The 14330-nt window shown below is 40.8% G+C and overlaps 1 protein-coding gene across 2 annotated transcripts in view; it reads left to right on the plus strand.

Annotated features, from left to right (window-relative positions):
• SLIT3 (slit guidance ligand 3) overlaps window positions 1-14330 on the plus strand; it is a 479718-nt gene that overhangs the window by 348110 nt on the left and 117278 nt on the right. For both annotated transcript variants that reach the window (XM_027682483.1, XM_027682484.1), the window contains 2 exons: window positions 792-935; window positions 3400-3563. In XM_027682483.1, the coding sequence (XP_027538284.1) occupies window positions 792-935; window positions 3400-3563 (308 nt within the window). The remainder of the gene's footprint in view (window positions 1-791; window positions 936-3399; window positions 3564-14330) is intronic.

Below are 14330 nucleotides of genomic sequence, written 5' to 3' on the forward strand. Positions count from 1 at the left end.
GGTCTTCAAGTGATCACTAGACAATGAGTCTGGAGAGCCCTTGCTCAAAGCAGAGCCACCTTATCAGGTCAGAGCAGGTTGCTCATTGCTTTATTCAGTATCATTTTGAAAACCCCAACACCAGAGGCTGCACAGCTCCTCTGGGCAGCCTGGTCCCCTGCTGATCTGTCCTGAGGTGGGAAGTGAGTTTGCCTTTCAGTAAGTTTTAGTCCAGACCTTACACTTCTCTTCTTGTCTCTGAGCAGAAGCACTTTTTTTTCCTTCCATGATCAAATTAGCCCTGCACTGCTTATCAAGAGATTTCAAACTCCCAGAATTTCAGTTAGACTTAAGACAGCTGCTGGTAGAGAAAACTCGAGGGGGAAAAAAAAGGGATCTTCTCATTGTATATGAGTGTGTGCATGGAATAGCAAGGTGAGGAGTATTTACTGTGCCTATGTATATTAAGCTGAAGGCTTCTTTAAATATTTGTGTAGAATTTTGAGCAAATTGGGAGGGGGCTGGGCATACAAAACCCCTCGATCTTTGTGTATTTTAAGATGGCTAGCACTGTCACATATATATACATGTATGATGTGTGTACACAATTTACTGTATATTCCCCAGCTATGAGACTACTCATGTTGACTGTTTTCTCACCTTTTAAATGTACGAGGCGAATGAAGCCCTTTACATGTGGGTTGGCTTTGTTGACTTGATTAATAATTTTTTAGACTTGACCCCGGAGTCCAGTCTGTCTTTATTTGATTACTACAAGATGAACGAATTCTAAACCTTTTCTCTGTTTTCAGGCTTCTCAATGCCAATAAGATCAACTGCCTGAGGGTGAACACGTTCCAAGGTCTGCATAATCTCAAACTGCTATCTCTTTATGACAACAAACTGCAGACCATCAGCAAGGGGCTCTTTGCACCTCTGCGATCGATCCAGACTCTGTGAGTATGCAGGCAGACCACAGATGACAGCTCTCTCTTTTCCCACCAGAGATGTTGCCTGTCTTTGCAGCTGACATTAAGACAATTTGGAAGAGACATGAGTGGAGCAGCCCCTCCTTTTCTCACAGAAAGAAAAGGAGCAAGAAACAGGAGTATTGCATCAGTTCAGCAATTGATAGCGAGGCCAGCTATCGACACATCCTGCCCATAGTGACATAAATGTCATGTGTGTTAAGCTTGTACTGCTTTTTGGGAAGATAATATGTGCATTTGACTTGTAAAACACATTAATAGCAGATTCTATTAGAATCATTGCCTAAAAGTTTTAATGAGCTAATGAGTTGGAACCTCTCCTTTCTGGGTCTGAGTCCTGCTCATTGACTGTGTATATTTATATATATATATGTATATAGTTGGAAGGTGTAGGACCTGGGCGTGACACAGATGGTTATATTTCAGCTGATATTTCACTTAGAGGAATGATATGTTGTATTATTTGATCCGTTTAGAAAATCCACTGAACATTTTTGACAGTCTTTGAATTTGGAGGCATTAGAATAGGAATCAGAAGCAAAAGTACAGGAATGACTCAATATTTTGGAGGAGAAGGTCTCATCCTAAAGCTGTGAGTTGTAAGATAATAAGGTAAATAGTACTCCTTCAGAGCTGGAGTTGGCAGCCTGATATTCCAGTATCAAAATATGTATGGGTATGTGTATATACACATACTGGAATATATAGGCACATTATATACGTATATGCACACATATACTACAGTACTGGAAATTTTTGTATATAAATGCACATATATACTTTAATACTGGAAATGCATTGGCTGAAATAGTTTTGTAAACTTTTTAATTCATACACAAATGAACTCATAGGGATGATTTCTAGCAGCAGCGTTTCTGCCACCTCCTCAGGCACAACCTGAGTTTTCCAACAGATACCTGGCCAGTATGTCCTGCTGCAAACCACTGGAATAACCCCCTCCAGTTCTATATAGGTACACAGATGTAAACAGGGGCTACAGAGAGGGTTCATGCACAGAAGTATATGAGGTTTGTCAAGTTAAACAACTGGCAACACCCTTAAGGTATAAACATTTCCCCTTGGTTTTCCAGGGTATTGTTGGCAATCCTGGTGGCCCTTACTTAGAATGGACTTGTTGCTTCACACCAAGACACTTCTTCACGAAATGTTTTGATTCGTGCTCCCATTTTTAATACTCCAAGTGATTGCCCTCTTCAGTGTTTATTCTAGAGCTACAAAACCAGACCCATATCATGTCTCTCTGTGCTTGTTTGTTTTTTGGACCTTTCACACCACGAATGGCTCTCCTGCAGCAGTCATCTTGAGTTTCTTCAAACCCTCTCTGCTCTGTGTGCCTTCCCTCCCCACTCCTGCACAGCCATTGCCCTGTTGTGTTTTATACTTATTATGTTAAATGACAGTTCATAAATATAGCTACAAACAGAAAGGAAGTTTCTACAGGTGGAAAACAGTTACAGAAGCTATAACTTTACACCTCTGTCCAAACCAAATTGAAACATCTGTCTTTTCTTAAACTGTCTTTGCAGTTATTGGAGAGCTGTGTCCTGCTCCCTTGGAGGTCAGAGGGACTGACTGATGCAAGTTAGCTTAACTGAGATCAGAACCCAGCCCTGAGAAAGACCTGACAAACTCTCCTGATGAACCAGAACAGCAGCAGAGAAATGCTGTTTCTCTCTAAGATGTTCCAACAGATTTCTGTTACCAAAGTCTAACAACCCAGTTAAAATCAGTGCTATAAAACTTATTTCCAATTGCATAGGAAACAAGTTGTGCAAATTTTGGTGAAGGATAAGTTCTACCTTGCATAAACAGTTCAGTCTCATAAATAAGACTTTTTGCTCCAGGAAAGAATACATATAAAGAGAATACTTTTACACATGATGAGTATATGGAAATATTAATTTCAATCTTGTGAAGAGAGTCCTGGATCTCTTCTGGCTTTGCCCAAAGGTCCAAGGAAACTTTACTAATTCACATTTGATCCCTAAGAATCTGAGTTGCTGATAACATTTCTTTTAAACCAGGATACAAAATGATGTCCAGGTAAGGTACGTTTCTCTCAAAAGGCAGCATGTCAAGCTTTCAGAAGAAAACACAGGACTTGGTGACGGGAGGTCTGTGTCCTTTAAAGCAGGCTTTGCCATCTCAATTTTCGTTTCCTCCCTCAAAGCACTTGCAGGAGGCTTAACGAGCTGCTAAACGTGGTAGCTCGCAGAATTCTCCCATTCATGTGCAGCTCTGTGTGGTTTCCGCCAGGCCTGGGGTTCGGTGGGTGTTTTTGTTGGTTTTTTTTTTTTTGGTGGGGAGCTTATTCAATTACTCCGCTCCTCAGGTTTGCGTTTTGTGAAAAGCGGTGATGGAGCCCGGTGTCACGGGTCACTTGTGATTAAACATGCCATCCTTCTCGCAGACATTTAGCTCAGAACCCATTTGTGTGCGACTGCCATCTGAAGTGGCTGGCTGATTACCTGCAGGATAATCCGATCGAGACGAGCGGCGCTCGGTGCAGCAATCCCCGTCGCCTTGCCAACAAACGCATCAGCCAGATCAAGAGCAAGAAGTTCCGCTGCTCAGGTAATTCGTTTATCCAGCCTGTGCTGCACTTTCAATTCAGAAATAAGCAGGTCCAGAGAGCCTGCTAATCCAATCTGCGGGACAGTGTTTGCTGTAATGGATATTATGGAGCATCTCGTGAAATTAAATTTGGAAAATTCGGTTAGGTTGTCCAGAAAGCCAATTAGCTTATGGATTAAAATAAAATAAAATATTAAAAAAAAATAGAAAAGGCAGTCTATAGCTGTCTTCTCCGTGTCTCTTAAAAACAAAGAAAAAAGATAAAAGCTTGTGATATGTAATTGTAAAGAATGACTAAGTTATGAAATATTTAAGGAAAACAACAAAGATGTGTGTGAATCCTTGTGGCAAATGTCATATTTTGAAGGTGTGGAAGGTGGCTGGGTTGTCATTTGTATTCAGCCAGAACTCTTAGTGACCTAATGAGAGCTGAGCTCAAGTAAGTTCTCAGATCTTAAAGGCTGAAAACTGTGAGTGAGATTTTTATACGACTGTCAGTGGGCATTTCTGGTCTGGGGGCGAGGGGGTAGCATCGAGTCACAAACTTTCATAGACTTATTGTCTTTATATCCACAAGTAGCATGCCTTAATTCAAGAGAAACTGTTGGTAAGACTTTTGGTTTCAGCAAGTTTTGAATCAAAATTTGCATCATAATTTAGGCAAAGGTTTTGTGTTGTGAGCTAAATGGAAAAATGTTTGCACTTGAAAATAACCTCCAAAGTAATATAAACAGCTTTTTTCAACCCTATCTCTTCTTTATGATTCAACTGTCAGTAAAAGGACGTTTGTTGCCTTACACAGCACAACTAAGCAGATGACTGCTTCTTCATGTGTTTTTCCTATTGCTTATATTGGTTATATGTATTTTAGATGACTGCTTTTTTTTTTATATTGTAATGACAAGCAGGTTTCAGTGAGCAAATCTATTAGTGTGTACCGAGAAGAAAAATGACTGTTATTGATGGAGTACCTTGCAGTGTTTTCTATGAAAATTACTATGATTTTTCTCTTTTTCCTCTGAAAAGAAACATGATTAATTGTGTTCCTGGTGGTAAAAGATTAATGACTCTAGATGGGGATGCAGCATGAAGCTGAGTGGCAGCAGCCCAAAACAAGCTGTTGTGCTTTGTGCATCTCTGAGAGCAATATGCCAAGCTAAACCTTCCCTTTATGGGGAAAATAAAATAAAGATAACTTCATTTGCAGCCAGCTTTTCTTGGGCAGGCTTGTTAAGGTCTTTAATCCCTTGTGACTCAAGCCACAAAATTTATTATCAGACCTGAAATTATGACATATTTTGTCTAGGTTTCTGGATTGTGTCCATCATAGTAACAAGATAATTAGTCGGTAATATTCATATTTAAAGAAACTGGAAATGAAAATGCATAAATATAATTTAGAAAGGAAAGTAGACTGCAGAAACAGATCTGTATAAACCTGTACCCAATTTGCCATTGTTATTTTCTTCTGCTTTTATTAATAGGCTGGAGAAATTAATGTTATGTATGTGCATGCATGCTTTGAACAATGGTACAGGGGATTGCATAAGGCAAACACCATCTGATATCACTTAGGAAAAGTCACAGCTAAGAAGAGCTACAGTGCAGAACACTACCTGGTGATGCTGAGAAGAATATTTTGTGTGAGTTCTTATCTTGGGGGTCCTTTCCTTGAGGCATTAGGCTGTTTTTCCCTTGGTCTGCAGCTCTACATCTATATCAAAACCACATGGAAAAGGCATAAACCTGACTTATGAAGGAGGAGAGCAGGGATTGCACAGCTTCAGAACAAAGATTTCAGCTGGATGAAAACTAATGCTATTCAAAAGCTCAATAGAGAAGATATTTTTGCCTGTAGAGTTTCCAGATGGTGATGAGATACATTGAACTCGACTCGCTGTCTGCTCACATGAGACAGGGGAACGTCTAATGGTTTAGAAAATCTGAGTTTGTAAATCAATCCAGAGAACAGACATCCTTGGCACCTGTTCTGCTCAACTTGTCCCTTTGAATCATGGCTGCTTCAGGCTTGGCATTTAGCAGGAATTTTCCATGTTTTCATTTTGAGGAATATGTTTCATCCCAGGATTTAACGCAGCAGTCTCTGGGCAGAAATGTCCATGAGGTATGAATCTTCATCACTCAGAGTATTGAGCAGTGCTTTGTGTTATCCAGGGATGAGCCTGCACAGTCCCACTGGGATGGCAATTCTTAGTAACTTCTCAGTGTCCTTGCTGGCTGTGGGATTCTCCCTCTCCAGGTTTTACATCTTTTGCTTGGTGAACGAGAAAAGAATTTTTATTTTAAAGCCTTTTGTAAGTATGCATCTGTTTCTCAAAGGATTCTTATTTCAGGATGCTGATATTTTCATGTAGTTTGTTTAATACATTCAGTACATTTCAGTGGTCAGAAAGTTGGTTTTGGAGGCGGGGTGAAACTCAGGAAATATGAGGGGTTAGTTAAGGAAGCATTGGGAGGGGTTTTATCCTGATCTGGTCTTTGACCTTTGAGAAGAGATGAGGAAGTGTGAGCTCTGTGGGAGCAGAGTTACTCAGCCAAGGTCAGGATCACACCAATGAGCAGTTAATTCTAGGTGAGCTTGATACTTTGACACCAGGGAAAGGACCAGTTTTGAAGTCAGAAAATTCTGAGGTTGTCCTGAAGCAATTTTTGTGTTTTCCACCTTCCATTTTACAAGGGCATGTTGTGACAGGACAAGGGGGAGTGGGTTTAACCTGTAAAACGATCAGTTTAAATTAGGTAGTAGGAAGAAATTGTTCCCTGTGAGAGTGGTGAGGCCCTGGCACAGGTTGCCCAGAGAAGCTGTGGCTGCCCCAGCCCTGGAAGTGTCCAAGGCCGGGTTGGACAGGGCTTGGAGCAACCTGGGCTGGTGGAAGGTGTCCCTGCCCATGGCAGGGGGTGGAATTTTTAAGGTCCCTTTCAACCCCAGCCATTCTATGATTCTATAATCATAAAGGGGACTGTCAGAAAGGACCTGGCACGAGAAAAAAAAGTGACTGTTGAGTAAATTAAGGGAAGAAAGGGAAGTGTTTTTTATACAAGGGTAGGAGAGAGGAGTGCTTAACAGGAACAGGATTGAAAAGCTGAGATGTTTGATATTTCATCAGTCAGAAATGGTCAAGGAGCACCAAGAAAGTCACGTCAAGAGGATACAGTCAGAGATGCAGATGGGCTAAATGGAACTGTATTTGATAATTAAATGAACCCATGAGGATAAAACTATGCAGCATAGCAAAAAAAAAAAAACAGATCTAGAAAACTTCATTCTGCACACTGCTTCCTTCAGTTTTCATTCCAGCTCCCCACCATCCTTTAAGATAGTATTTAGCAAGAAGTATTTGCTTTGTTTTTTCAGTTGATCCCTTTTTTCAATTGAGTCACTTTCTCCAGATGCCATTTCCTCCCAGCACCAAATGACTCAGGCTTTTACTGATAACAGTGCAGCAGCATCTGCAAAGGTTATGAGTGGCCATAGGAAGGAGCTTCTGTGCAACAGGTAGATAATGTCCATAATTCTTTTCAAAAGGAGAATTGGAAGCATTATACCATGAAATGAAAGAACAGCAGGGAGAGGGGCATGTTTTTGCCCAGGGCTGTGAGACATTTGAATATACCATCAAATATGTTTAAGCATCAGATTGCAATGGATACTATTTCCCGTGATTTTCTGCTTTCCATTTAATACAATGCACCAAAATAATAATAAACCTCCCTGTTGCTCAACTGTCTCCCCACAGCTATAGAATCTGAGGCTAAAAAATCTGAGACCTTCTCTTGACAGAGAAATTGGAGGAACAGGCTGTGACTAATTCTGTTTAGAAAAGGGAAATACTGTCATTTGCAGTGGCAGTAGTGAAATTCTGATGATCATTTTCTTTCTTTCTGCCTCTGCCCGCTATGACCACCCACAGATCCAATGGTGCTTTCCAGCATTAGGTCAGTGGAGGCTCCCTTTCTTAGTGGGGAAAAGAGGAAAAAAGATCAACACAAATATCCTGCCCAGTAGCATTTGATTAAGTTCACTACACAGCAGTTTTGTTATCTAAAGCAGCACTGGGCTTTAGGAGGAAGGGAAATGAATCTATGAGCAGATTGTGTTGTCTCTGTGGTAGCTTATTGTCACTTCAAGAGTTGGCAGGATCCTTGATTGCTGTGTGACACTGTGTATGAAAGAGGTTTTGGAAAGAATTGCCCTTGTATTCATCTGTATATCTATTTTTCCCTGTGATATGTTTGCATTTTTTTTTAGTGTATTGTGCATTTCGAAAGCAACGAAAGTTCCACCTGCTGCACTGACACAAACCCTCTCTGATAATGATCAAAGCAATGTGTATCTACAAATACCACATCACAAAAGCTTTTTATCTTCTAATTCTTAGAAATAAGACTCTTACAAAGAAGATTGTTATTTGAAATACTATGCAGTAAAGCTGTCCTCCTGCCTCCTCCTGCATCGAGGCATACGTTGTATCTGAGTGACTTTAATTGTTACTTCATTTCCAGATTGTGATGTACAATCAAAAGCACAGGGAAGAGAAGGAGGACAATGAACTGTCTACCAGCTCTGTTCTCTCCTTTTTTGGACACTACTGCTTGTTAACCCAACCCAAAGCAAAGTCAGCCTCTGTGGTGCATATGGATCCAGAGCTTGCTAATTTAGGGCTAGTGTCATTTCTCTCGTGTTATCCCCTATTATTAGATGGTAATGTTGCTTTTTGGTCACTCATAATTTTTTAAGGCATTTGATAAAACCACTCCTTACTAATTGCATTTTTTTCTCCTGATTCTCTGTGTGTCTTTTCCAGTCTCTGTCCTCATCCTTACTCACCTTCCTTGAGTTACGTGTCTGCTTTGGAACAGAGCTGCTGTTGTTTGTAATCACCTGAAATTTCCCTCTCTCTTCTCTGCATTGTTGCACCCTGAGAAGCACAGAACTGCAGTGGATGGAGGCAGGGGAGCACAGGCTGCTCATCAGGATGTTTTGTCCAGTCCCTACAGCAGTTCATACATTTCATGTCCCTTGGTCTCCCAGGGTTATTCCCTTCTCTGCTCTTAGTGATATGTAAATACTATTTAAGCTCTTTGAGCTCTCAAACTGAAAGCTGCAATGTGTTGTTACTCCTCAACCAGTGTTTGGAAGTCATGAAAGGTGGATGAATTTAATCCAGATATTACACCACCTGTCTGATTGAAACACTTTCCAGTTGTTCCTATGATTTGCTAATCACTCTGATGACAACTTTACAAATTCCTCCCATTTCTAGTAAGCAGATAGTCACTTATAGACCATGCATTCATCTTCCTGCCCTTAGCATTTTCTGCTTGGTGGAAAACACTGACATCCACCTGCTCATGTCTGCCTTGTGCTACAGGGACAAGAGGCCAAGCTCCAGCACTTTTCTCAGGAGGGCTTTTGTTTGAGTGGAGTGAGGGAAAGGGATACAAAACACTGCCTATGATTTGGACAACTGGAAAATTGACTGCATTCAGATTTCCGTCTGTGTTTTGGTTTTGGGTGATTTTTGGTTTTGTTTTTCTTTTTGTTTGTTTTGGTTTTTTGTATGTGCTTTGTTTTCATTCAGTTAAATGCTGTGTGTTTTACCCTTTTTTTCCCCCCCTGAAAGACAAAAAGACTCAGCAAAGGTACCTTCAGAAATTCTCTGTACCAAAACTGAGGCTACGTTTGTGGTGCATAGGAGTAATTCTGTCTGAATGGAAGGTTGTTTAACAGCATCACATCACCAGCAGATTAAATCCTACACTAAACTCATTATTATGAATATGATTTTTTCACTGCACACTGCAACTTGAGTATATTTGAGCTTTGGTTTGCTTGAAATCTTTCTGAAGTTGAAGTCATCAGGGAACACAATGCAACTGCTACGACTAATGGTAATGGAACTAAATTCCCTTGTACTGTAGAAGTGTTCCTGTTGTTACAGTAATTTGGCTGTACTGGATACTGATTATAGCCCTCCCTTTTCTGCACATATTTGATAGCAACTCAGATCTCCATTTTAAAATTCGTGTCAGTGACTCAAAACCTTCACTAGCTCGTGCTGAACACGATGGTGAAGGGTTCCTGCAGTGGGGGGAAGGTGGGCAGAATGAAAATCATTTCACTCCAGGGAGCATAAGCTTAACATAAAACAGGTGGGTCTGGTTTGGCAGAGAGTGTGGTTCTTAATAAGGAAGTAACTGGCGTGTTCCAGTTAGAAACTATTTTAGTCTGTGCCTCATTTTATTTTTGAGTTGAAGTAGCCTTCAAAAAAACCCAAACATCTGAACTGCTTTGTTACCCACCACCATCCTTATTTACAATTACAATAAAGAGGCAATGAAAAGAGGCAGGATGAATGTTTAGTCACAGATGCATCCGTATCACTTAGGCATCCAAATAACACAGCTGTCCTGGATTCCCCATGCAGGCAGAGTACAGAGCTGTACAGATTCCTCACTTGAGATCCAAATTGTCCTCTGGAGGTGTCTTCATTAGCTGTGGCAGAAAGCTGAGTGATTGATTACTTCTGTAACCTCAAAAACTAAGGTGGGACAAAATCTGCTCTCTTCTCTCACGTTGCCATTCCATGTGTTGAGATTAAGCTGAGCAACACTTACCAGAGATGCCAAGGTAGCACTTTTTTGTGTATAGTGGTCACTTGAATAGGATAAAGAAAATAATTGGAGAGGAGCTGACTTGAAGAGAGCTAGTCAGCTAAAACCAGTGCAAGGATGTTGGTGCCTGCAATTGGACAATAAATTTTTCATCTGATTTTTCTAAGACTGCAGCAGCCTCCTGAGGTGGTACAGCTTGATGGGGCACTTAAATTAAGGTCCTATATACAAATTCCTAAAAAACTGCAGATTCAGTGACTGATTCAGACCAAGAGAACTTGGACTACAAGAAGTGAAGTAACACCCAGAGCAAGCCATACAGTGCTGCTTGAATGTAGAGAGTACCTAGAGGGAGGGGTTTTCATGAAAGCTGGCAAATATCTGGAGATAAGAACATTCATTTTTCAACTTCTTTTTTGCAAACGTTTTTGCAGGACGATCTTATGTACACCCAAAGGCTTATGGAATTTATTTTCTTTAATGGAATTTACAAAATACTGTGTTTTCATGGTACTTTGCCTCTCCTGTGTCCTAGGGACATGAATTAGGGTTTTGACAGACTTTTCTTTGTGTGCTGGTACCTCTTGTTCATTGCAGTTGATGATTAGCTTAGGCAGTTATTGTAAGTGGTGTTTAATTAGTGCAGCAAAGGAACAGAGACTTGTTCAAAATATTCTCATGGGTTTTCTCAGGAAGAGACATTTGCAGAGCTCTGACTGCATTTGTTTCCAGTAGGACTGAAAGAGTTCATTGACACTGAAATTACTGGGTTTATTACAGATATTCCACTTAATACTGTAAATCAGTATATAATATAAAAGTCTTTGGAAGATATGAACTGTTACTTGTCATTGCTTAACAGAGTACTGTGGATGAATTTATTTGAAGAGCCCAGGCCAGAACTGCTGCTTTATTAAACCTGTGTAGGACTAAGGATATGGAACTCTGCATCCTTCTTCACTGGAGCCGTACAAAATTATTGCCAAGAATGGTAGTTATAGATGTAATATCTAAATAAATGAGGTGTGGATTCCAGGCTTATGCATACTTTGAATTAATAAGGGGAGAAAATTAATGCCCTTTTGTTCCACATTTTATGAGTCACAAAAGAAAATTAATAATCTAATGTTTGTATCAGTTTGGACTCTGGCTGGTTTGGCAGCTTGTAGAGATTGAAGATTTATTGTTTTAAGATTCCCTTAAAAAGCTGGTTTAGTTTCTCTCCTATATTGTAAAGAGAGACAGTAAATCAAATTGTGTCTCACTGCTGTACCAAACCCACAGAAGGGGGTGGCTAAGTAGACACTGTACTTATTTTCTGGAGTTCCCAGGTAACTGTGTGTTGACTTTTCTGCATTGTAAGGTTGGGTCGTAGCAAAATGGTGAAGCAAAGACCCTTCTGTATTATCTGTCATCTCTGCTCAAGTACTTGTATTGTTCTTCATGTAGGCAATGAATAATCTGCTGGATGCTGACTTTGTTCTTTGGGCAGTGCAAAGCCCTTACTAAGGAAAGTGATATGTTTTTAAAAGCACAAGCACTGACCTTCACTGAAGTCCAGCAAAATGTTCTGAGCAGTTGCAGAGGACAGACACTGCCTTTCTCATTTGTGAATCCTGCAAGAACATTTGAGATGTGACTTTCAAAAGCACTGTCCACTGGCAGACACTGAAGTCAGTGAGAGTTTTATTTCAGAGAGAGCTGTCAAGCCAGAACTGAATGCCCTGCTTTATGTGTCAAAGTTGCAGCAATGAGTTACAAGAAGCAAAGCTGTTTGAAATAATCCAGGATGCTGGAAAGACAGAATGCTTGGCTTCCATCAGCAAATGATGTACCAAACCCAACAAATACGCCAAGAAAGAGAGTAACAAAATATATTTCTGTAGTAGCACGTGTGTGCTCCCTTCCTATAAAGTGCAATTGAAATAAATTAAAAAAAAAAGAAAAGTAAAGCATTGGTAATTACAGATGTCAATGTAAGTGGCCCCAGCATAAAAGCTCCTGGGAGCTGAAATCAGGCTCAAAGGCTGCTCGGGGAGCATTTGATGCCAGAGCTTGGCCATCAGCTCAGAATCTGCTGTTATTAATATGAGCTGAGGTATTTCTAAGGTTGCATTTAAATAAATGGAGCAAACCAAAATGGCATTTGTACTGAAAGGAGACACCAGGAGAGAGTAAGTAATAAAAAGCAGCGTAGATTGGGCATTCACTGTGTGGTGGAAGTTGCACATCCTTCCTGGAAGGAGCTGTTGGCAGTCCTTTGGCAGTGTGTTTTCTATGGGACCGGTTCTGTCTGAGTTCTGCTGGGCTCTGTTCGTGTTCACTAACCCCCATTGTGCTCCAGGGTGTTCCTGCAGTTTTAGCCTAAAGGATGACCTCTTGTATCCGGCACCTTTTTGCATGGGTGGAGTGGAGAGCAGCTCCCCGTGAACCTTCAGCTTGTGCTTCTCCATGCTGCTTCCTCTCAACGCTCCTCTCTCTCTGGCGCTGCCTAACTCTGACTCTGGCTGTCCATGGGGTTTTCCTTTGTGCTTGATCTAACCATGTGGTAGAACAATACAAATGGAACATGGTTCTGTCAAGCACCATGGAAGGCTGCATACTCCCTGCAGCATGGCATGCTCGGATACTTCTGCTGGTTTCAGAAGCATCAAAAGGTGAGAGATTCCCCTTTTCTCCCAGAAAAAGAAAAAGATAAAAAAGGTGAGGTGTTGCTTGACCAGGCTCCTGGGCACGGAGGGGGGAGCCCGAGTGATGTTTGGGACAGACTTTCCACAGGGCTTGCATGCAGAATAACCGTTTCTAAGTAATTAATCTGTTTAATTGCTCTTACAACGGAGAAGTTAGGCATTCTGTTGGTTAATATGATTGAAGGGTGATTCCAGCCATACCTGCAGAGGTGAAAAATCAATCTTCTTACCTTATAAATAATGTAAGCTGCATCTGTGTGTTCGAGCTGTCCAGTCCTTCTGCTTGAGGTACTTTGGATGCCATTTCTGTAACAAGAGGCCTGCAACTTAACGTGACTTTGGACCTGGTCTGAGCAATCTTAATGCACTGTGAAGAAATATAATGCCAAAAAAACCTTCAGAAGAGTCTGCAGAGCATTGTCTTTTATCTCTTGAAATGACATGGGTAACATGGTCTGTATGAAAATACTGTTATCCAACAGTTCCACAGCACAAAGCTGAGTCAGCAAACCCAAATGGGCCATTTTAGCTTTGACAGATCTTTAAATCCTTCTGCCTTACTTCTCCCCTACATAGAGATAATGACACCTACTCACAAAGGGCATTGAGAGCCTCATACGGAAGTTTTCTTATATGGAAAGAGTGTCTAGTCTTGCAGATTTGTCACATATCTGTTGTGGAGCCGTTAGGAGAAGGACATCTGATATTCTTAGATTTTATCTGTAATTACTGATAAGAAATAATACCAGCAATGTGAAATCATCACAAATAATGTACCTCCTTTTTTCCTATGGTTGCATGAAGAAGTAAGTATTGAGATTCCTGGGGTTTTGTCCGAGTTTTAGACCAAGTCATCCCTGTGGTCCTATTTTCGGTGCCAAATTTGAGGCAGCTGGATCATTTTCTAGAATGAATGCATCAGGTCAGTTTTCAAACCCCTGTCGAGACAGCCTGATGTCTTGCAGAGCAGATCATCCAGCACTCCTCTTAAGTCCTCTGGGCAAAGCTAAAGTTTAAGAACTGAATTCAAGTTCCCTAAACAATGCTTAAAAAGAATAGGACGAAAAGGTATTTCTTTCTGTTGCTTAATTTCTCCATGTGTCTATCAGAAAGGCACCTAAAATTTTTGAGCACTTGGAAATGTGGTGTTTCTTTATCTCTGTAGTGCACGTGTTTGTTTTATGATACTGAGAAATTGTGATGCCCTGGTACCTGATAGTGGTGTCACATTGGTTGTGAAAAGCAAATGCTATCAGTAACTAGCAATTCAAATAACCACAGCTGCCCTCAGTTGAGCACAGGCCTTGCTGTTGCCTTGGCTACTTGTTTTACAGCAAACTTAATTCTTGCTAATTTTGGAAATGACTAGAAACTTCCAGGTAATGTTCTGTCCTGCATCTCTTCTCCCTGCCTTTCCAGGGGTGATTTTGTGGTGTGCAAG

Source organism: Neopelma chrysocephalum, unplaced genomic scaffold, assembly GCF_003984885.1.
Source record: "Neopelma chrysocephalum unplaced genomic scaffold, ASM398488v2 Primary Assembly neopelma1_63, whole genome shotgun sequence".
Classification (NCBI taxonomy): Eukaryota; Metazoa; Chordata; class Aves; order Passeriformes; family Pipridae; genus Neopelma; species Neopelma chrysocephalum.